Here is a 24,391-nt window from a genome sequence, read left to right as displayed (position 1 = left end):
TTCAACATGACTACGTTTATGAGAAATTATCTTCACACAAACATTTTTTTTTAATAACATCGAATTGAAGAAATGTTTATAAATGGAAGATTAATGAAACTAAATGTGAATGTCCAGACGAGAATACCCCTTTAAGCTGTCAGATGGGTTGTGTGACCATACTGAGTCCAATCATGAGGCTCTTCTTAATCCCAACCAGCACAAGAGTTTCCTGGACAATGGCTTGTAGGCAACCAGCCTTATGGACACCCTTTCAATTATCAGCTCTGCCCCTGATTATAGAATTTTTTTTTTTTTTTTCTAGGAATTGTATGACTTGCACCTTGATACGTGGGTTTTCTCATTCTGCTAAGTGCCATCATGTCTCTTATACACTGCACCTTAGACAACTCTTCTAAAATTGAGGAAACTCCCATTGAAGGAAACTGCTGTGGCTTCCTTGCCTCCAGCTTCCTCCCTCCTGTGGCCCAGCACATTAATCCCCTTTCCACTTGTTCCCCCACAGTCCTGCTTCCACTTGTCCATGGGCTCTGAGATAAGGAGGTGGAGCCATCCGGCTGTGACTCCTCTCCTTGCGTGGCTCCGGGGATTGGAGAAAGCGGCACTACGGGGGGACGATGGGTAAAGGGATTTTCTTCACACAAGAGTTGGTCTTCCAGTGTGTCGGGGTAGAGACCAGGAGGCAGGACATTGATGTAAGGGGAGGAGGAAGCAAATGCCTGCAAGAGGCGTGCATAATAAGTTGAAGGGGCTTCTGTTATGTACACCGTAGTCCCTCAGTCCAATTTGCATATTTTTAAACACTAATTACACATTACAAGTGATTCCAAGGATCATGAGGATAAGACACAGGTTCAGCAGGCACATGGCTATGAGTACCATATTTTTCGGACTATAAGGAGCACAAAATTTTATTTTTTTTTCAAAAATCAAAGGTGCGCCTTCTATATATGAACCGTACATAGACAACAGCTGCTTTGAAGTGTGCACAGGTCTGCCACCTGCTGGTCATTCATCCTTATAATCATAATGTGCCTTATATATGAACAGAGACGTTTCAGCAGGCATTTATTGATGGTGCGCCTTATAATCCGGTGCACCTTGTAGTCTGAAAAATACAGTAGGTGTGCTTAGGTTACAAATTGTATATACAAGGGCTACAGTTCCTTTGTTACTGGGGGGCGTTACTGTAGCCGCTGCAATTCCTTCCCACCCCATAGAACTTGTAAATGTGTCATGTGTGAAAATTTATATAAAAATATTAGGAAAATTTAAGCGCTGGTGTACTTTGTGTGTTTGAGGGGGAGGTGGGGTCAGATCATAAAAAATTATGGTTCTTTTACCAATTTTTAGGTTGCCGCACATAAAAAAACAAGTCCTCCTGTACCAAATGGCTCTAGAAAAAGTCACAGCTCTTGAAAATCCTGATTGAAACAAACTAAAATAGTCACTTTCACAATATAAAGGCCAAAATTGGGGTTAAATATTGATTGAATATGTAATTCCAAGATAGCAATAAATACACAGAAGTCTTGTCTACAACCAGTAACATACAGTGAAAAAAAAACTCAAAATGGAGGTAAAAATCGCCGACCCTGTTTATTTAAAATATCAGGCGCGTGTCTATGAACTAGCTTCCTCTTGATTGGCGGAGAATACGGGCTACATTTCGGGATACTACGCTTATGAATTTTCCCTCACTAAAGATGGCGTCTATCTGCCCGTAGACGTCATGTGACCGGAAGTAACATCAGACAGGAACCCACGTGTGTCGAGCGGAGGCAGCCATTGTTTACCGGAAGTTTTTCTGATCGTTGCTCCGGTGTGCACTATGAGCTGTCAGATTACCTGCGTTTCTTGGGTGCAGCGAGGGGTCGCAAAAGAAGTCCCTGATAAGGTGGGAGGATGGGGCTGGACGGTGCTATATGGGTAGAAGCGCAGAATGATGCACTGTGTGTATGGGGCTTAAGCCTTGCATACTGCTTGTAGTTGGGCAGCTATAAGTGATGATCATTTCTTTCTTTCATTTCTTTACATCTTCACCATCATATAACATATAAGTTTATCATTTTTCTTTTACCATTGCTATATGAGGGGTTGTTTCTTTTTACAGACCCATTGTTTTTTTTTACTGTGCTATAAACAACTCAGATGGTCTTAAAAATGGGGTGTGTGGGTGGCATCTTTGCCTCTCAGGCACCCTTATGTCTTTGCACAAGAAGGGGTATGGAGTTGTACAGCTAGATCCTTGAGAGGCTACGGCCGCGTTCACATGCAGCGTTTGTGTTGCATTTTGAAATGCAAAGGCCTCAGGGCAGGTTGAGAAAGCCCCTCTTGTCGGGAACGAGCCACCGGTGTTTCGCGTTAAATTAACGCAAAACACCGGCGGCTCGCCCCGGTGGGCGCGACTTTGTCTGCGTTTGCAAGCGCAGACAAAAGCGCCACGTGTGGCGCCGGCCTAAGGCAGTGGTGGCGAACCTATGGCACGGGTGCCAGAGTTGGCACTCAGAGCCTTTTCTTTGGGCACCCAGGGCTTCATGCCAACAGACAGTTTGCCAGATAGGACTCAAAGCTTCCTCCTGTGGTCCAAGACAGCCCAGGATGTGCCATGCTCAGCGCCATTTTAATGCAATATCCTTGGCTGCCAGGACTACAGGAGGAACAAGAAGGTGTGGATAGATGTGGGCTATCGTTGGAACTCCTGCTCTGGGTCCCCTGATTCTTTCTCTTCAGTGGATGCTGGAGGGAAGCTACAATCCAAATTTCTCCATCATCTTTCTATTGTATTGGTGAACTCAGGACACCAATATGATTGAAACCTGTGATACAGCAGGGATCAATAAGTTACTGCTTAATTTGTCATGTTGGCACTTTGTGAAATGTAAATGAGTATTGGTTGTAGTTTGGGCACTCTGTCTCCAAAGGTTCGCCATCACTGGCCTAAGGTATCGGACAGTTAAACCCTTTGTCGGAACAAGCTCAGGAGTTGTGATTTCACTCACATCCAGACCTGGTCAAAGGTCCTTTCAGCTTCCTGAGTAATCCTTTAAAGTGTTTCTGGATTATTAAATTAAATATCTTTTGTCACGTTTTACCTTTTAGGTTGAACTAAAGGAGGAGGAATTGAACAAACTAATAACTGAAGCCAAAGAACAACTCGAGTAAGTCCTGTGAAGCCATTAATGCTATTTGTAGGAGGTTACCCAACTGCTAGTATATGTTATCCCTTTAAAGGACATCTATCACCAGGATGAAGGATTGTAAGCCCAGCACATGACATACTGGTGTGTGCCCCTCTGGCAGGATCTGCTCTTCTTTAAGGGTGCAGTCACATGTGGCATTTAACGCATGCATTTCAAAACGCATTGCAGCAGCTGAAGAGAGATTTTCCTAATGAAACAGCGGTTAACATTTGTGTTTATAAAACAGTTAACTTGTGTGATAACAATGTGCTAACAAACATGTGTTAACACAATGTTAGCAAACGTGTTGACACTTGCGTTTTGTAAACACAAATGTTACCAGCTGTTTCATTGGGCAAATCTCTCCAGCTATTGCAATGCGTTTTGTAGCGCATGCGTTAAATGTCACATGACGCTCGGCCTATGGAGTAAGCGGGGCGGTCTGGGGAAGTGGCAGCGCCTCGGACCGCCCCCCTCATGCATACGCCAGATTGCTTTGAGACCGGTCCAGCATTTCTAGTAGGGGCGGCACGGTGGCTCAGTGGGTAGCACTTCTGCCTTGCAGTGCTGGGGTCCTGGGTTCGAATCTCAACCAGGTTAACATCTGCAAAGAGTTTGTATGTTCTCTCCATGTTTGCGTGGGTTTCCTCCGGGTCCTCCGATTTCCTCCCACACTCCAAAACATACTGTTAGGTTGTTTAGATTGTGAGCCCCATGGGGACAGGGACCGATTTGTCATGCTTTTGTGCAGCGCTGCGTAATCTGTGTGCGCTATATAAATAGAAGAATTATTATTATAGTGTACATCGCTGCAGTGTTTGTTAGCGTTATTGGAGGTAAGAAAGAAAATAAGTGGTATGTAGAGATAAGTGGACCCAACATCCTGCTTCGGCATTGGGACCGGATTGGCAACCGAACAGCCAATCTGGCAAATGTACGGCACCTGCAATGTCTAGGAGTAGCTATAGGCGTTCATTTCCCAATTAGTGGCTGTACACCCAATTCTTCTGGGTTGGGGGCGGCCGAACCCAAACTGGAACGTTGGGACCCACTCATCTCTATTGGTTTGTGAAGACTCATATGACTCGTATTATGTATTTTTTTTAGCAGTTTCCCCTCCGCAGGATCTGTCTCTTATTCTCAGTGGTCCTGGTGCTGTTGGCTGGAGACTAGCAGCTATAGTGTCTCTTGTGCACTGCACATAGGAGTCTCTGCTACCTTTATAACATACAGACTCGTAGAGAAAAACTGACCAGTATTGATGTGAATCCTGTATCAGTGAGACAGTAAAACACTATTAAACACTGCAGATCGTTGGCTCCTCCACCCTCCCCACTTCATAGACTTCTATGGCCAGCTATAAGTTTTAACACTTCCAGGACCTGCATTCTGTCTTGGGAGGCAAAGATGGATTCAGCAAAGGTTACATAGAGAATATAAGTTTAGCAATGGAGAAGGAAGTAGCAAAATGTCTTCCATTCCCTAATTTTCCATAGTTGGAAGTTGTTGAGTATAATAATATTTTTTTTTTTGTCCAGGGATGAACTTGAGGAAAATGAGGACGAGACAGAGGAGGTAGTAGACGATGGGATAGACTGTGCAGAGAAAGATGAGGAAGATGCCGCTAAACCGTCCGAGGATCAGGAGGAGAACATCTCTGAGCCGATAGACGATGAGCTGGCCGAATACGACTTGGACAATTATGATGATGATGGAGATGCAGGTACAAGATCCCAGTCTTCCACTGCTCCTCTAAAAAGTGTTGTACACTTTGTGCTCCCCTCACATAGAGGATGAAATGTCCTTTCTAGAATTCCCGCCTTTCGTGTAAAATCTTGCCTATTTACCTATAAAAGAATTTTTTTTTTTTCAGAGAAGAGTCACATTTTGCCTGAGAGGAGTCACGTTTAGAGTCTGCAGGAGGATGTCACTTCAGATGCCCTTATCTTCAGTTCTATGCATCTTGAAACATGTCGCTGGTGTCATATTAAAGAGAAGAATCTCATCTTTACGATTTCATCATGCATATGCTTCAACGATTTACAGAACTGGAGATGGAGGCAACTTTATAAATAGCGGGAAACAGATGTTTGTCTGTATTTCCAACTATGTCACTTGTTGCCTGTATCTCCGGTAATGTAGACCCACAAGATGTGACCTGAAAGATGAGATTTGTATCTGTAATATAACACCGGCAGCATGTTTTGAAGTGCTATAGAACAGAAGAAAGGGGCAACTGTATTGACACTGCCCTTTACTCATCTCTGGTAAAATATGACTCTTCTCTGCTCATTTTCACTTGACTTCTCTCAGGTAAGATAGTCAGATTTCTATAAATTCTAGAGCGGACATTTCATTCCCTACCTGATGGCACTGGTAGTTTAAAATTTTGTGACAAGTGGGGAGGGGAAGGAGACAGGAACATATTTCTAAAATATGGTCTATTACAAAGTTTACTATTAACTATTCTACTGATTCATAAAATTTGGGCAAAAAGTTAGTTACACTTTTAACGTAACGTAAGGTTCCTCGGATTGGCCAGAGGTGGCGCTGCAGTCTTAGGCAGCGGTGATTTGGGCCGCAGGTTATTCCTCTTCCTCTCGCTGGGGTCCGGTCATCACTCATGACAGATGATGCACAATTAACAAGGAAACTCCAGAGCAGATTAATTACATTACAGCAAATTGGAAGCAGCGAGGTTACAGCGGCGGTAATTACACTCTAATCAATGGACTTCTGCCACGTCGGATCACGAAGGTTGGGGGAGGGGGGGGGGGGTGCAATTTTTCGGAATTAATTGGAAATAATTGATTTTTCTATGATACATGGTCAAGGAGCAGAAATACAGGAGATCTTAATATCCTAATGAGCGGAGAGTCAGAATGGTGCAGTCTCTACCAACAAATTGATGAGCCCATTTAATTGTCATAACCCAGCTTTCCAGGGGTCCTGAGTATTGCACTTAACGGCAGTCTGCCTGCAGGAGTAACCTGGAGAGATGAGTGATCGCACCTTTGTGTATGTAATCGCAGGAATGTAAAAAATGGCAATATGTACTAGGATTTGAATATATTATCCTCACACTGCTGTGCTCTTAGCTCACTGTTCTGCTCCGAGTGAGTGCTGTAGCATTGAAGCCTGCCACAGCACTTCCTCTGAGCAGAGGCTTTAAATGCAGAGTGCTGAGGGCAAAGTAGTGTGAACTGCTCCTCAGGCCATCTCCTGTCCACTGAATGGCTGCTGTAGTACATAACCCCGCTACAGATTTTACTATAATAATAATTTCTTTATATAGCGCACACAGATTACGCAGCGCAGCACAGAGCTTGCCAAATCAGTCCCTGTCCCCATGGGGCTCACAATCTACCAGTATGTTTTAGAGTGTGGGAGGAAACCGGAGGAAACCCACGCAAACATGGAGAGAACATACAAACGCTTTGCAAATATGACCTGGATGGCACTTGAAGCCAGGTCGCCAGCGCTGCAAGGCTGTAGTGCTAACCATTAAAGTTAACCTACCACCACATATCTACCTATAAAGGTAGATTGGGTGGTAGGTACATCTATAGGACGAGTGGATAGCCCTCACATCCCCACAGTCTTTTGCTGACTTTTATTTGGCTAATTTTGTAAATTTTCTAAGGAGGCTACTGGGGCGTGGAGATGCAAGGTCTACCACTGGATTATGGAGGCCTACATCTTGTGGTGTGACCAACGTGAGTTCCACCCTCTGGTGGAGGAGAGGAAGAATGCAAGAGGAGACGTAGGCTTGTACTTATCCGTAAAATCTGATTTTTTTTGGTTTGCTACTTTGGGGGACACACCCACCCCCTGCTTTATGTTATGTCCTTTTCTGGGTACTTGCTGTGTTTTTTATTTTATTTTATTTTTTTTAGTTTTTTATTTTGTGCAAGTACTTTGTTCAGCATTAGACCTGTATAGACGTATCCCAGCATCCTCTGCTTTCCATTCTGCACACGTATTACCCTGTCTTTTCAGCACGAAAAAAAATAAAGTATATTTTGACAGATTTTTTTTTTTTTTTCTCTTAAAGGTGTGGGGAACCTTGGCGACAGTCTTGCCGGGCTTGCGGTGTACGCCAGCAACGAGTTTGATTCTTACATCACTTTAAAAAACACAGTACGTATATATTTCGCTCGGGATCTGGTATATTACACTAGAAACAGCGTTGTTACTGGGTTAGGATCTGTAGGGAGCAGTGATCCCTTTAAATCCTTGCAGTAACAAAGACGGTGTTGGGTATAGACCCTGAGGAGTTATTTTGTTGGTAGCAGCAGGACTGTGATTGATTGATTTTATATTCCAGGATTGTGCAATGAGTTGTTTCCTCACACTGCTGTGCTCTTGGCTCAATGCATTTAACATCTTCACAGCTCTTCCCCTTTTACTGGCAAATCCTTAGCAAGTTTCTTGTTCTATACTACATCAGTCACTCACAGCAAAGGGGCTGTGAAGCAGTGCAGTACAGAGAGCTCAGAGCACAGCAGTGTGAGGACACCACCCAATTCTATTGGAAAAGCTACAATCCTGCTGCTTCTAACCTACACAAAGACATGTTTGTACATCTCACCAGGGACAATAGTGCCAGAGGTGGCACCTGTAGCTATAGGGTATAGGGAAAAAACCTGCACAAAATTATCTGATGGTAATTTTTAACCCCGTATTGTCTTGTAGGAACAGTACGAAACCGAGGACTTTGTTATCAAACCCTCAGACAACCTCCTGGTCTGCGGGAGGACGGAGAAGGATCACTGCAATCTTGAAATCCACGGTGAGGATGTGGTCATTGGCTCCGGTCTTTTGCGTTGTAGGAAACCTACCATCAGGAACCTACCTATTTAGGCTGCATGCACATGTCCACAGAGAGCAGCCGTGAGATAGCCGAAAAGACGGCAAAAACTCATGACGAGCAGTGTGGCCGCACTTCAAAATAATAGGGCAGGTACTACTTCTTCCATGATATGGAGCAAACCGCTTTACCCCCGTATGGAGACAGGAGGGGTGAGCAGTGCTCCAGTCCTCCACTGTGTGCTGCTACAGTGAGATTACCTGAGAGAGAGGGAAGCAAGGGGTAGACAGTGTAACAGCTTGTGAAGCTCCAGGACGGAGGCACTCTAGTAACACCCCCAGTGCCCTTCTGTCTCATTAGCCCAGTTAAGATAGTGGTGGCAATTGGGGTACTGGATCTGCAAGCTACAGGCGGCCTTGTAGTGGGCCGTAGTGTGGTCGAGCCAGTGAATGAGTCTATCATGATGGATTTTGATGGTAGATTTTCTTTATTGACCTATGACGTAGGTTATTTTTAAATGGATATACCCTTTTAAGTTAGTAACTTCTGTGTTTATGATTATCTCAGATTTTTTTTATTTTTTTTTAAATATTAAAACTCCGGTGTTTCTGGCCCCTAGGTGGCGCACTAATTACAGGTTATAAATCAATGAATTAAACTTAGATAATTTTATAATTAAATATATGTACATATTTTGTTTCTATGGAAAAAATACCCCTTTTGATGCATCGAACGCAGGGGTGGTCAATTAGTTTTCCCATGGGGCCACATAAGAACACATGTAACCCAACCCAGTAAATAAAACATTACAATCATTCAATATGGAGGAACTAATTGCATCGTTATTTAATGATGGGGAGAGGAGCTCAAATTTTATTACACTCTCGTGCGGGCCGGTATGAGATGGTTAGAGGGCTGGATGTGGTCTGGTCTGACCTATGATGTATAATTGTCATCCCTGCAGTATATAACCATGAGGAGGAGTCCTTCTATGTCCACCATGACATCATCTTACCAGCGTACCCTCTGTGCAGCGAGTGGCTGAACTTTGACCCAAGTCCTGAAGAGTCTACAGGTAAGTTGCGATGGTAATCTACAGGCTGGGATTACTACTAGGACCACCGATCCCATTTTTCCTCATTTATAGAGTGGCTGGTTGAGGATACCTACTACCACGTCATGCAGTACTATGTTAGTATTGGAAATTGCCGAGCTTAGCGCTCCAGTGTCACCAGCACTTGAGATTGCTGGAGATACTCAAGTGCTATGCTCAGCAATATCTGACACTCCCATAGGATTGAATGAAGCGACAGTAGGCATGCTTAACTCGGTCCTCCATCAATTTTAGGGATATTTTTCATTTAAGGTTATGATTGGAGAGAGGAATACCTGGCACAGAACACTATGGGCGTCCATGTAGCACACAGATGGATAGATTAATATTGGCTCAATTATTGTCACCCAGCTTTCCTGTGACCAGATATAACAAGGACCTGTAGCTGTTCAGCGCTCTACCAGTCGTCAATCTGTATAATACAATATAGTCGTCACTTCCAACAATGTAATAAGCCCCAGAAGGAGACGCGCAATACACGGCCGGCGTTCATTATTAGCTATAAAACTTTTATTTCTCCCCTCTCGTCCGTGAAGCTCTTATTGGACGGGAGTTTGGCGGGTGCTCGGGCCCTGTCCTGGGGTGCAGGTTATAGATTGATCTCACCTCACTGTTATTATGTCTTCGGGGCTCGTTCACACAGGAGGAGCGCGCCATGCAGCCGCTACTTAATAATATCGAATCATTCCAGATATAATGGATGTTTATGTGAAGTTTAATGAAAATCTCCTGGTGTTCGATTAAAGGAACATAGGACGTCATGGGAACCACTGGAAATATTTTTTACAACCCCCTATGGATGATTGTGTTGTTTTCCTTTCCCATCTCTGGGTTCTGGAAGCACAAAAAATATTTTTATTATTATTTATTTTTTATCAAAACATCTTTATTGTGATTTTTTTTAAAACTTTTTTTTACATCCATGCCATGACACAAAAGACCAAAACAATAAAACATTAGAACATCCCAATCCCCCCTCCCCCACCCTTTTCCCTACAATATTTGTATTATTAATGATTATTTTAAATTATTATTAGGTATAATATTTTTATTTTAATTTTTCTTAGTACCGTATATACTCGAGTATAAGCCGACCCGAGTACAAGCCAAGACCCCTAATTTCCACACAAAAAACTGGGAAAACCTATTGACTCGAGTATAAGCCGAGGGTGGGAAATGCATTGGTTACAGCCTCCCAGTATATAGTCTGCCAGCCCCTATAGCATACCCCTGTAGTAGGAAAAAAAATAACACTGTACTCATCTTTCCGACGTCCCCCATAGGTTCTCTTCTGTCTCAGACAGAAGAGGACCTATGGGTGACGTCAGAAAGGTGAGTTTTGTCTTTATTTTTTTAGTTGACTCGAGTATAAGCATAGTTAGGGTTTTTGAGCACAAATTTTGTGCTGAAAAACTAGGCTTATACTCGAGTATATAAGGTAATCATTATTTTTTTTACTGTAGTCCTATAAGGGCTAGTGTTTTTTAAGTGATGAGATTTAGTTTGTATTTTTTTTTTTTTTTTGTAATTTCATTGTATTCCATTCTTTGATCTATAATATTTTTACTTATTCAATTTACTTTTGCTACTATTTTAGGATACATTTATTATTATTATTTTTTTTAATTTAAGTGAAAATAATTTTTTTTTTTAACCTGGACTATTTCTCCATATGATGTAAAAAGAACTTAACTTACTTTTATGTAATCTTATTTTATTTTCAGGTTATTTAAAAAAAATAAATAAAATAAAACGTATTTATTACGGTTATCAATGTTCTATTTTGTATACACATTTATTTTGCTATTTTAAATTAATCTTGATGTCTTTGTCAGGAAACTACGTCGCTGTGGGTAACATGACCCCTGTCATTGACATTTGGGACATCGACCTGGTCGATTGCTTAGAGCCCGTTTTTTCCCTGGGAAGCAAAGAATTGAAAAAGAAGAAGAAAAAGAAAGGAAAGAAGGTGAATGTGCACTGGTTCTGCCCCCTGTACTAAAATGACCCATTGAGGACCAGTTTCGTTTAATACTTAATGGAAGGGGAAAGTAGAATCGCTAGTAAATACCAATGTGGTTACTACACGGCATGGGAAACAGATTGAAAACAAATGTCAAGAAGGATAGTTTAGTTCCTGGGATTGGGGCTCATACAACCGTGTATTATAGAGGGAAGTGACGTAAATATGGGATATTTACAATTCTACTTAAGTGCTGTTTTATAGAAAAGCGAGAAATGGATGAAATGCTAATTTCTAGACAGTATTCAGAGTTTATGTATGGTGCGTTCTTATGTAAGACTAAGTTTCTGAGACTGCATTACCACATGTATTTTTCCCCAGGAGCCCTATGACTTTCCTGGGGACCTTTAGAAATTTAGTCCCAGGCTTCTCGACTGTCTAGGCCCGACTATGCCACACTCTCTTCTTAATCCCTTCTCCGCACATGAGAATATAAGGGACAGGGATACCTTCTAGTCCGGACGATAACATAGTATTTTGTTCTAGATTAAGTAATCCTGTTTGATATTTAGGCTTAACTTGTTTTATTGGTAAATTTTCTCAACCCAAACATGGCGGTGTTATTCACACCTCTCATACATGGACTACAAGAGATGTGGAAATCTTTCAGCTTGTGCTGCTTTCCACCCCTTAGTGTTCCTTAGTACATTACTGCCCTCCATGCTATGTAATGACCCCCTTAGTGGCCATCCTCTTTGCTGTAGCCCCCCTTTTCTGGAACCTCCTTATGATGCCAAAATTTCTTTGGACCTCTTTTCTGTATCCCCCTAAGCGGACGTCACATTGCGCCTGCGGACGCACAATGGAGGAGCCAGGAGCTGGATGCTCCCTACTTCTGCCTGCGTCCTTCGGAGTTGAAACCTGGACACACCCGAAAATCCAGGACGTTTGGGAGATAGGATAATGTCATAATTTTCTTTTGTGGTGGCTCCTGATATTCGTGTAAAGAAGCACTATGTCCGTGGCTAGTCCCAAATTGACCCAAAAAAAAAAAGAAGCCAAACCATGGAGGGTGGGACTAAGGATTGGGAGCAGTATTTTAGTACTACAGGTAGTTCTGATATACCTATTATTTTGGGGGAACCTAGTGAACTGGCTCTAAAATTGTACCATCCTAATTCATACCAGGGCGCCGCATCGCAGGAAACTCAGGAGGGCCATTCCGATGCAGTCCTCGATCTGTCATGGAACAAACAAATACGGTAGGAATTTTTTTTAAAACTGCTGTCCCTCTACAATTAATGAGTGAGGTGGCCATTAGTCTGTGTCTGGAACGTGGCCGCCATCTTCAAAGCCGCCATCTTGGATCAAGTGCAAGTCTTTCCAATGGGAAGGTGATCATATAGTTTGTCAGTGAAGGCCAGAATTGTCTCAGATATTGATTGCTGCAATCAGATGTGCAATATTTTTTCCATCTATGGAATTAAGGGTGGGTATAATGACACAGCGGCCAGATGGACATGAGAAGAAACCATAAAGCCTTCATCATCAGATTTTCTGAGGACTTCAGGCTGATGAATTCTCCTTCTGCTGTATTACATTGCGTTCCTCTTATGATGATTGTGCAATTTTGTTACTTTTTGTTAATTTGTCTAACGCAGAGCGGCTTATTGCCGTAATTGTTGTGCTTTCAACTTTGCGTTATCCTGTTTGAACTCGGATATGCGTAGGCATTAAGTGAGGTAAACGTGGTTTACGTCTGCCTACAAAATCTTACCACATCGACAGGTTAAAGGGATCGGCCCATGGATAAATGATGTTTTCAAAAGAAGAAAATAATTGGAATGGTTTAAAGGGATTGTTGTGCGCTATGCACAGAATATGGGATAACAATCTGATCGGTGGGGATCCAAATGCAGGGACCCCCACTGACTACAGGAACAGGGGTCCCATTCTCAATAATTGAGGGAGCCACTTTTTTCCCCCCATAGGTTACGTCCGGTATTGCATATAGGTCCCATACACTCCAGTGGAAGACAACTGCAGGACTTAAAGGGATGTTCCTATTTCAGCAAGTAATTGATATTGTTTGAATTATGAAAAGTTATTCAATTTCCCAATATACTTCCTATATCAATTCCCCAGAGTTTTCTATATCTCTGCTTGCTTTGCTTCTATGGAAAGCATCATTGTTTATTTCCAGTGGACAGAAATCTGACCATGGTCACACAGGTGCACGGCTCGTTGGTATCATAGAGAGCAATCAGAGCTGTGTGATATAACGAGCCGTTCGCCTGTGTGGACATGGTCAGATTTCTGTGCACTGGAAGTAAACAATTAGACTTTTTTTTATAGAATGACAGCAAGCAGAGATCTAGAAAACTGTGAGTAATTGATACAAAAAATATATTGGAAAATGGTATCATTTTTCATCATAAAACAATAACATGAATTTGCCGAAGTGGGAATACCCCTTTAACTCAACCTATGGACAGGCGTGCCACTGTGTTTAGTCAAAAAGCAACCATGGTATTTGTTATTTTGGAGAACCCCACGTTTCTTAGAGTTTCTCTTCCTTGACAGAAATATCCTGGCCAGTGCCTCAGCTGATAATACAGTCCTCCTATGGGATATGTCCGTGGGTAAACCAGCCGCCAGTCTTACCATGCACACAGACAAGGTAAGGTTATCCGGCCGTCATGTGGTATTTCCTCCACAAAGCTCCGCATGCCCCCCCCGCTGGCTACCACCAGCTTTATTGAGCATGTTTTAGCATATTTCGAGTTTCCTCTGTTATTCCTCTTGCAAAAGTTTGGATAAATTGACAAATAAGTGCCATATGTTGGCAATTTGTCCTTACATTTTGGACCTCTGTCCAGTCAGTGCTCACTATTAGGCTACACCCTTTTAAATACATTTCCAGGAGTAATTACAGAGTAATGGCACAATGCAAAAACTTTTATTTATAGCATGCACTTGTATTATTACTTTATCTGATGACTTTTTGCCTCTTTCTCACCAGGTCCAGACGTTACAGTTCCACCCCTTTGAGCCTCAGACGCTTATATCCGGATCATTTGACAAGTAAAGTACTTCTTCTCTTTCAGCTGCATTTCAGGATAACAAGCAATAAGGCATCATTTAGGGGGTCACTCACTTTAGATGAGAAATTCCAGGCCACAGTATAAGGTTAATATCACACTAACGTGTGCCCAACGTACCGTAGCACGGCGGAGCCAGGGAGAGGAGGAGGAGGGGATGAGCGCTGCTCACTCCCGCCCCTCTCCATAGAGAAACATGGGACACAGCACCATATTCCGGGCTCCTGGCTACGGAACGGTATGGTGCCGCACTTCTGTTGCACCGTGCCGCTCCATATGGCGCCGTGCACCCATTGTCGGCCTATGGGGGACTTGTATACGACCCCCAACGGCCGTGTGAATGAGGCATAAGATTGTGAAGGTTCTACACCCAGATTTGTTTCTTAGCTGATACACAGGGAATGGGACAGGGAGCAGACAGCGCCGTTCTCTCTGTTCCGAACTGGTTCCGCCACTACACTGAGGCAGCGATATCTTACTATTGTAGGATTCTCTATGCATAATCTATTTGGGATGCTGGGAATTGGACTCTCCCCAATCTGGTATTGATGACCCTTCCAAAGATAGATAGATTAGATAGATAGCATAAGTTGACCAGATTTTCTTGTATCTATCTCAGATATATTATATCTATGGCATATCAATATTCTCGGGCTGTAACCTGTGTTGGACACGGTTATTATGGGTACATTTTGGTGTCTGTCTCCCTTTAGATTTGAAAGATCTTTCAGTATTCTTTCCTAGTGACAAGTCGTCAGAGATTCCATCTTTTAGATTAGTTTCGGATCCGTTAGCGGCCGCCTCGTCAATGATAACCAAAGGCAAAGTCGCCATCAGTCCGGCGATAGGCGGCTGTAATGTTGCGGCCATCTGTTCTGCTGGTTCCTGTGACTTTGTGTCCCCGGAGTGCAGGGATGATGTGAGCAGTGGCGATACATCGGGGACGCAGTCTCGCTTGGCAGCAGATGGGCGCGCGGTGATGTTTTTAGTACATTTATCTAATGTGGCTGAACCCTTGGCGGGATGGGAAGTTTTATATTTTGAAGAGCTGCTTTAATAAATCACGTTGTGTTCGTGGTCCCCCGGCGGGTCTGAAATGCGTTATGCGTACGCACTTATAGTCCATTATCTTCTGATGCCCAGCGCTCAGACGCACTCGCAGTTGAAGCTGAAATCTTTGAGGATTCGCAGTTCCGGGATGAGTTTTTTTTCTTTTCGTCAAAGCACTTTTGTTGTCGTTCCCTGATGGTATGAAAGTGTCTAATGGAGACGGCTCGTCCTGATTCCTCTGTGCTGCTCTGTGCGTGGCTCTTCAATTGTCACTTTGAGGAAATACTTAAAGGGGGGTTTTCATCCCAATATCTGATTGGTGGTATGCCGACACCCTGACCTATCACCTAGCTTCCTCCAGTCACATGGTCTGCTTGTAGTTCCTTTCTATTCAGGTGAGTGAGGCTGAGCTGCATTACCAAACACAACCACTATACCATGTGTGGCACTGTACTGTGATAGCAATGACTTAAAGGAGTTGTACCAGGTTTTATTGTTAGACGATAACCATCTAATCGGTGGTGGTCCAGCTGCTGGCGACAAGTAGAAAAGGGATCCATTTCACAACAATTAGAGTAATACTAATTCAGTACTATAGGGATGTCGTAATGGCGGATGGATTCGTTATTAAAAAATTGACCCCCATTTTTCAGAACCACAGTCAGACATAAACCAATTTGGTTGTGTTGTCCCCCCAACATGTGGCTAAAATAGCAAAACAAATCGTCGCTCCCCATTATGTCATGAGGGAGCAACCATCAGTTGCCACGACAGATTGTAGTCTTTATAAGGCTACATTCACACAACCGTTAAGGGACTTGTTTACGTCCCCCATAGATGGCAATGGGCGCACGGAGCATTATGGTACTACATACGTGCGGCACCATATCCGGGAAGATAGAATATGTGCGCCGTGTATCTCTCTGGAGAGGGACGGGGGCAAGCAGCGCTCACCCCCTCCTCCTCTCCCATGCACTGAATAGTGTGAATGTAGCCTAAGAGTATAAGAAAATAAAAATAAACAAAAAAAAGTTAGTCGCACCCCCTCCTTCTTAAACAAGTAAAGTCAGGTATTGCTATTCTCAAAAGTTCCAGTTTATCAAAAAATAAAAACTGTTCTGTTATTCCCGGGGTTGAACCTTGTAACGAAAAATATCGCCCAAACATCCAAAATCCATCTTTTTTGTCATTTTGCAACACAAAAGAGGTAATAAAAAAGTGATCAAAAAGTCATACAGACCTCAAAATGATGGGAATGAAAATGTCAGCTCCTCCTGCAAAAATGACACCTCACCCAGCTCCGTACATCGAAGTATGAAAGAGTTATTAGCATCAGCAGATGGCAAAATGAATGGCATGAATGCGTTTTCTCACCAATTGCACTGCGTTTGGAATTTATTTTTTTCCTGCTTCCCAGTACACAGGAATAATAAATACTGTCACTAGGAAGTACAGCTTGTTACACAGAAAACAAGCCCTCGCACAGCTCTGTACACTGAACAATAATAAAGTTACAGATTTTTGAAGCTGGTGGAGTGAAATATGGAAACACAACTGGTTGTTAAAAGCTCATCCTATGGCACTTTTACAGTGGCAGTTCTTCTCCTCACCTGCGGGGGTGCTGTAGATTTATCTGCTTGCTAGATCCAGGTTGTTTATCTCTCCCAGCAGCATCGGTCTATATTCTGTACTGTATTCGTTCATGGTGGGTTTTTTTTTTCTTTTTTTTTTTTTATAGGTCGGTAATATTGTACGACTGCAGGAGTCCACAGGAAAACCACAGAACGTGGAGATTTAGCGGAGAAGTCGAGAGAGTCACGTGGAACCATTTTTCACCCCGGAACTTTTTAGTAAGTACTAATTATCAGTAAAAAAAAATTTAAAAAATGGTTCTTAACTCACCTCATTATCCAAGTCAATTTTAGGCAAAATTATATTTAATAAAAACAGCGCCCCCTCCTTGGCCCGTGGTCTGTGTGTGTCTCTGCAGCTTAGTCTTCTAGACGCGAATGAAGCAAGACGTCAGTCTCTCTAAGGATCTGTTCATACCCAGGACTAGGGGGGTATCATCTACTTTATTCAGGGACGGTGGGGGCTAAAGAAGTAAAAAAAATTCTTTCCTCTAATCAGTGATGTTATTTTTGTATCTCTGTGGTCAAATGGGCGGAGTCAGAGTGTCTGCTCCAACACTGGACCACCCATTTGACAGTACAGAGCCAAATTCATTTAAGTTTCCAAACAAGCAAATTAAACTCTGTTTTCAATTGGATGGTCCTAAATTTGAACAGACTCCATGGCTCCGCCCACTTGAAAGTTTGCTTCACCTCTTGGCTTCTGCATCGTCCCATTACTTCTGGCTGGACGCTGATCCAAAAAACAGGAAGTTCCCCCAACCTGGTCTGAAAAATCCGAAGTTCTGGGGTGACGCAGGGAACCAGAGCATTGTAAATTTATAAGGTTTTTACAAAGACTTTGTATGGTTTCTTTACTGTAACAGCAGTAGGACAATGGAATTCTTAACTAGAAGTTGTCATGGGGAAAATCTCTATAATAGATAAGGAAGAGTATTTCTAGCATCTCACAATATCTGAGGAGGAAATTTAGGATCTATAACAAGTGAATATTCTCCATTCTGAAAAAAATAAGGATGCGGAATGGATTCTTTACTGTAACAGCAGTAAAACAATGGAATTCTTGGCTGGAAGAAGTTGTCATTGGGTAAATCTGTAATCGTTAATGAGGAGTATTTCTTGCATCTCACAATATCGGAGGCAGAGAATTGGTATCTATAACAATGGGCTATGATTCTCTCTGACAAGATTAAGGCCGTGGAATGGATTCTTTACTGTTACAGCAGTAAAACAATGGAATTCTTGGCTGGAAGAAGTTGTCATAGGGAAAATCTCTAATAGTTAATGAGGAAGAGTGACGTGTATTTCTTGTGTCTCACAATATCTAGAATTAATATCAATAATAACAATAAGGATGTGGAATGGATTCTTTACTGTTACAGCAGTAAAACAATGGAATTCTTGGCTGGAAGAAGTTGTCATGGGGTAAATCTCTATAATAGTTAATGAGGAAGAGTGATGTGTATTTCTTGTGTCTCACAATATCTAGAATTAATATCAATAATAACAATGGGATATTCTCCGAATAAGGATGTGGAATGGATTCTTTACTGTTACAGCAGTAAAACAATGGAATTCTTGGCTGGAAGAAGTTGTCATAGGGAAAATCTCTATAATAGTTAATGAGGAAGAGTGACGTGTATTTCTTGCATCTCACAATATCTGAGGAGGAAAATGAATATCAATAATAGGATATTTTCCAAATAAGGACGTGGAATGGATTCTTTACTGTTACAGTAGTAAAGCAATGGGATTATTTGCTAGAGGTTGTTATGGGGTAAATCTCTTAATAGTTAATGAGGAAGAGTGACATGTATTTCTTGTGTCTCACAATATCTAGAATTAATATTAATAATAACAATGGGATATTCTCTGAATAAGGATGTGGAATGGATTCTTTACTGTAACAGCAGTAAAACAATGGAATTCTTGGCTGGAAGAAGTTGTCATAGGGAAAATCTCTATAATAGTTAATGAGGAAGAGTGACATGTATTTCTTGTGTCTCAAAATATCTAGAATTAATATTAATAATAACAATGGGATATTCTCCGAATAAGGATGTGGAATGGATTCTTTACTGTTACAGCAGTGAGACCATTGGATTCTTTGCTAGAAGTAGTTTTCCTCACTAGATGGATGAGAAGTCTTTGTGATCCATAATTTGGTTTTCTACTCCATCTGCCCCAGGCTAGCACGGAGGACGGCTTTGTGTACTGCCTAGACGCCCGCTCGGACAAGCCTCTCTTCACCTTGAAGGCTCACGATGTGGAGGTATCTGGTAGGTATGGGTTTGGGATTTTTAAAGCATATTTTCCCAAATTCCTGCATTGTCGTTCCCCTATTGTTCCTCCTGGAAATGTTTTGAATAATTTAATAACTTGTTGTTGAGTCTTTTGGGGGGTTTGTCTCTATAAAGCCTGATACTGATGGGCAGTGGAAGTGTGACGGGAACCCACCCCCAAATCTTTTGACTTATTTATAGATTTCCAGGAGGTACAACAGAGGCACAATACAGGATATTGTCACCTAAGTGGAGTAAGATATCGCCAATTCTGCTTAATTTAATTTTTTTTTTTTGCGAAAAACAGCGCCACACCTGTCTGCAGGTTGGGTGTGGTACTGCAACTAAGTCCCATTCACGTAATCCCATTTGTGCTGGAATTACGTGAATGGGACTTAGATGCAGTACCGCACCCAACCTGGAGACAGGTGTGGCGCTGCAAAACAAAAAAATTATTTTTTTTTTTTCACAATCCTCGACAACCCCTTTAAGGAAGCTTCTTGCTTGTAAGTGACTGTAAGGTGCAGAGGACACGATATTCTGTCTCTTGCCATAACAAACCTGTTGTTATTGATGTATTATTTGCTCTCTGCGCGGCGTTGCGGTACATAAAGATCGCGCTGACTGCAGAATTTCGTTTACAATAACTTTGATTTCTGGCAAAGCGTAAAGGTCGCTCCGCAGATTTAACATTTGCTGGTGTGGCAGATGTAATCCTTGTCGGCTTTGGCCATTTGTACTGCAATTTTATTTTGTTCGGATTTACTTTGGTCACGGTTGAGTCGCGGTTAAAGGGATGTCCAACAGGAAACAAAGCTGTGTCACTTGTTAAAGGGGTTGTACCCCTTTTTCTAATAACCGGGGATCGATCCACAGTCGGAATATGATGGACGTTTCAGGGTGGGACATTGCTTCATCCAATCACAGACCTTCATGAGGATCACTACGCCCACGGCTCATCATATGACTCCAGTAGTGAGTTGTAATTGGCGTAGAGGTCCCACCTGAGGCTTGTAATTGGCCACAGCGGTGCCCCGCCCACAAACGCTGCTTATCTGCCCCTCCCTGATCCCAAGATCAACCATTTGTGATTGTGGGGTCGCAGCCATCAGACCCTTGAAGGGTCCGTTCTCATGACAAAATTTGACCCAATTGTCCTCTACTCATCAGGTCTGGAGTTGAGCAGTCAGGTAAAGGGCTGCTTAGTGACGTCCTCTGCCGACAAACACGTGAAGATCTGGGACATCTTAATGGACAAACCTAGTCTCATTCATACCCGCGATATGAAAATGGTAAGAGCTGAGCTGAGCTGCTGTATCTAAGCTGCCATTATATAGGCATCCACCTTACATAGAGCTGAGCTGCTGTATCTAAGCTGCCATTATATAGGCATCCACCTTACATAGAGCTGAGCTGCTGTATCTAAGCTGCCATTATATAGGCATCCACCTTACATAGAGCTGAGCTGCTGTATCTAAGCTGCCATTATATAGTCATCCGCCTTACATAGAGCTGAGCTGCTCTATCTAAGCTGCCATTATATAGACATCCACCTTACATAGAGCTGAGCTGCTGTATCTAAGCTGCCATTATATAGGCATCCACCTTACATAGAGCTGAGCTACTGTATCTAAGCTGCCATTATATAGGCATCCACCTTACATAGAGCTGAGCTACTGTATCTAAGCTGCCATTATATAGGCATCCACCTTACATAGAGCTGAGCTGCTGTATCTAAGCCGCCACATTAAAAAAAAGGTTTAATAATCTTATATATGTATATATATCTTTTATTATCTATCAACAACCTATTTACTCCGTGTCTATTATTTAGTGTATTTATTTCCCCCCCTTACCCCCTCAGGGCATCCTGTTTTGCACGTCGTGCTGCCCGGACCTGCCGTTTATGTATGCGTTTGGGGGAGAGAAGGACGGACTGAGGGTTTGGGACATCAGCACCATCGCAGCGGGTGAGTATATGAGCAAAAAAGTTGAAGGGGCTCTCTAGGTATTCTCGAAACCCCCCCTGGGGGCCCGGGCCCAAAAGTTGAACAATATCCAACAATATTCAGCAAGTATTGGTGAGGCACCATGGGAACCGCTTTGGCCAATCGGTGGCATGATTGGACGAAGAAGATCCCATGACCTGCGTCACTTTCAGCCGAAACGGGAGACCCCCTGCAAAGCTGAAATTTAGACTCAGACTGGTTACCCCTACCTTGACCTGCAGAATTAAGATTGCAGCTCTGGAGTGTAATAAGGGAAGGAGCTACACTAAATAACGTTCCTTCTAACCCCTCCAGTTAAGGAAGCCTTCGGCAGCCGAGAGCGTCTGATGGTGACCAGTCTACCCAGCTCCACGTCATCCAGCGAGGCCGCGGCAGAGTCCATGGACTCTTAGGATATCCACCATCACTCAGGATCCATCATCGAGTCAACGTCCTACAACTTTCTATAAATTATATCTATAACAACCTGAGAACTTCTGATCTTATATTGGACTACGTAGCATTGACTCTCTACGTCATGGAGATGCCTTCTATGGCAAGATTTTGTCTGGCGCTCATCCGAAAACTTTGTGCAATAAGACCCGGAGATGTCGGATTGGCCAAACCGTTTCTTAAAAAAAAATAAAAATTTTAAAACCAAGTAGTGGCTTGTTTTTACTTTCTAGCGGGCGTACGAAACGTCTCCTCAACGCTTAAGGGGATGGAAGCTCCTTCTAAACTTTATTACACGTTATAAGACTCCTTCCCCATCATTGGTCCTAGGAGAGCGTCCCCTCATTGGTCCTAGGAGAGCGTCCCCTCATTGGTCCTAGGAGAGCGTCCCCTCATTGGTCCTAGGAGAGCGTCCCCTCATTGGTCCTAGGAGAGCGTCCCCTCATTGGTCCTAGGAGAGCGTCCCCTCATTGGTCCTAGGAGAGCGTCCCCTCATTGGTCCTAGGAGAGCGTCCCCTCATTGGTCCTAGGAGAGCGTCCCCTCATTGGTCCTAGGAGAGCGTCCCCTCATTGGTCCTAGGAGAGCGTCCCCTCATTGGTCCTAGGAGAGCGTCCCCTCATTGGTCCTAGGAGAGCGTCCCCTCATTGGTCCTAGGAGAGCGTCCCCTCATTGGTCCTAGGAGAGCGTCCCCTCATTGGTCCTAGGAGAGCGTCCCCTCATTGGTCCTAGGAGAGCGTCCCCTCATTGGTCCTAGGAGAGCGTCCCCTCATTGGTCCTAGGAGAGCGTCCCCTCATTGGTCCTAGGAGAGCGTCCCCTCATTGGTCCTAGGAGAGCGTCCCCTCATTGGTCCTAGGAGAGCGTCCCCTCATTGGTCCTAGGAGAGCGTCCCCTTAAAGAAGGTGGATGGACAAGTTCCTCCATGATTAACCGCGTTGATGATCCCTTTAACCCCTTAACGCTGAAGCCACTTTTCACCTTCCTGACACGGCCCATTTTTTCAAATCTGCCCTGTGTCACTATAAATGGTTATAACTTTGGAACACTTTAACATATCCAGTTGATTTTGAAATTGTTTTTTTGTGACACATTGTACTTCATGTTGGTTGAGAAATTTAATCAATATGTTTAGTATTTATTTATGAAATAAATGGAAATTTGGCAAAAAATTTGAAAAAAACTATGTTTTCCAAATTCCAAAATTTTCTACTTTTTGGAAAGTTGGTCATATCACTAAAATAACTTGATAACTTACATTTTCCATATGTCTGCTTTAACTTGGCAACATTTTTCAAACATCTTTTCCTTTTTTTAGGATGCTAGGAGGCTTATAACTTTAGGTGCAATTTTTCAGATTTTCACGAAAATCATCAAAACCTACTTTTGGAGGGTCAATTTAGTTAGAAGTGACTTTATAAGGCCCACATGACAGAAACCCCCCACAAATGACACCATTTTAGAAACTACACCCCTCAAAATATTCAAAACAACCTTTGGGAATTTTGTTAACCCTTTGAGCCTTTCATGAGGGTGAAAGATAAATGAAAGTGAAATTACAGAAATGTAATTTTATCTTACTATAGATTCATTGAACACTAAAATTTGCACCTTCACAATGGGTTAAAAAGGAAAATGCATTTTACAATGTTGAGGGCAATTCCTCCTGAGTATGCCAATACCCATTTTGTCACTGTACCCTGCTGTACGGGCACAGGGGGGCACTTGGAATGGAAAGAGCGTTGTTTCGTTTTTGGAGGGCAAATATGGCTGAAAAAGTTTTCATGTGACAGGATGCATTTGGAGAGCCATAGTGGTACCAAAACAGAGGAAAGCCCCAACAAGAGACACCATTTTGGAAAGTACACCCCTTGGAGAGTTTAGCAAGGTGTAATTTGTGTATTTGCCCCAACAGGTGTTTGATTCAATTAGGCCCCAAAAAGGAAAAAGGTGAAAATATTCTCAAAAGTCACTTTTACCCCAAATTTTTGTAAGCCACAAGGGATAAAAGATGAAACACCCCCCATAAATGTGTAGAACTATTTCTCCTAAGCACAGAACTGCACCTCTTTTGCATATAAAGTGTTGTATGGGTACGCAGTGAAGCTCAGAAGGGAAAGAGGGGCTTTGGCCTTTTAGAAGCCAGATTTGACAATCATCCTTTACATGTGTCAGGATGCATTTGGAGAGCCCTAGTGGTACAAAAACAGAGGGGAACCCCAACAAGTGTCACCATTTTGGAAAGTGCACCCTTTGGAGAATTTAGCAAGGTGTAATATGTGTATTTTCCCCTACAGGTGTTTGCTTCAAATAGGTCCCTAAAAGGAAAAAGATGAACATTTTCCCAAAAAAGTCACTTTTACGGCTAATTTTTGTATCCCATAAGGCATTAAAGATGAAACAACCCCAAAAAATGTGTACTAGCATTTCTCCCGAGTATAAAATTGCCCCACACATGCAAATAAAATGTTGTATGGGTACGCAGTAAAGCTCAGAAGGGAAAGAGGGGCGTTGGACTTTTAGAAGCCAAACTTGACAGACATCCTTTACATGTGTCAGGATGCATTTAGAGAGCCGTAGTGGTACCAAAACAGAGGGGAACCCCAACAAGTGTCACCATTTTGGAAAGCACACCCCTTAGAGAATTTAGCAAGGTGTAATATGTGTATTTGTCCATAAAGGTGTTTGATTTAATTAGGACTTAAATAGGAAAAAGTTAAAAATTTTCCTATAAAGGTCATTTTACCCCTAATTTTTTATAGCCACAATAGCCACACAATGTAATAACCCCCCAATATGTGTAAAGCTATTTCTCTCGAGT

At 42.7% G+C, this 24,391-nt stretch overlaps 1 protein-coding gene across 1 annotated transcript; it reads left to right on the top strand.

Annotated features, from left to right (window-relative positions):
* The first annotated feature begins 1,739 nt into the window (after positions 1–1,739).
* PWP1 (PWP1 homolog, endonuclein) lies at positions 1,740–21,782 on the top strand. Its single transcript, XM_072145434.1, has 15 exons — positions 1,740–1,897; positions 3,103–3,161; positions 4,721–4,905; positions 7,237–7,322; positions 7,878–7,974; positions 8,957–9,067; positions 10,942–11,075; positions 12,258–12,331; positions 13,653–13,749; positions 14,092–14,153; positions 16,959–17,070; positions 19,040–19,130; positions 20,304–20,425; positions 20,998–21,103; positions 21,437–21,782. The coding sequence occupies exons 1-15, from the start codon at positions 1,832–1,834 to the stop codon at positions 21,532–21,534; spliced, it is 1,500 nt and encodes a 499-aa protein (XP_072001535.1). The 5' UTR covers positions 1,740–1,831; the 3' UTR covers positions 21,535–21,782.
* The last annotated feature ends 2,609 nt before the right edge of the window (positions 21,783–24,391 follow it).

This window comes from Engystomops pustulosus, chromosome 4 (genome assembly GCF_040894005.1).
Source record: "Engystomops pustulosus chromosome 4, aEngPut4.maternal, whole genome shotgun sequence".
Taxonomy (NCBI): domain Eukaryota; kingdom Metazoa; phylum Chordata; class Amphibia; order Anura; family Leptodactylidae; genus Engystomops; species Engystomops pustulosus.
This window is presented reverse-complemented; position numbering and strand designations above follow the sequence as displayed.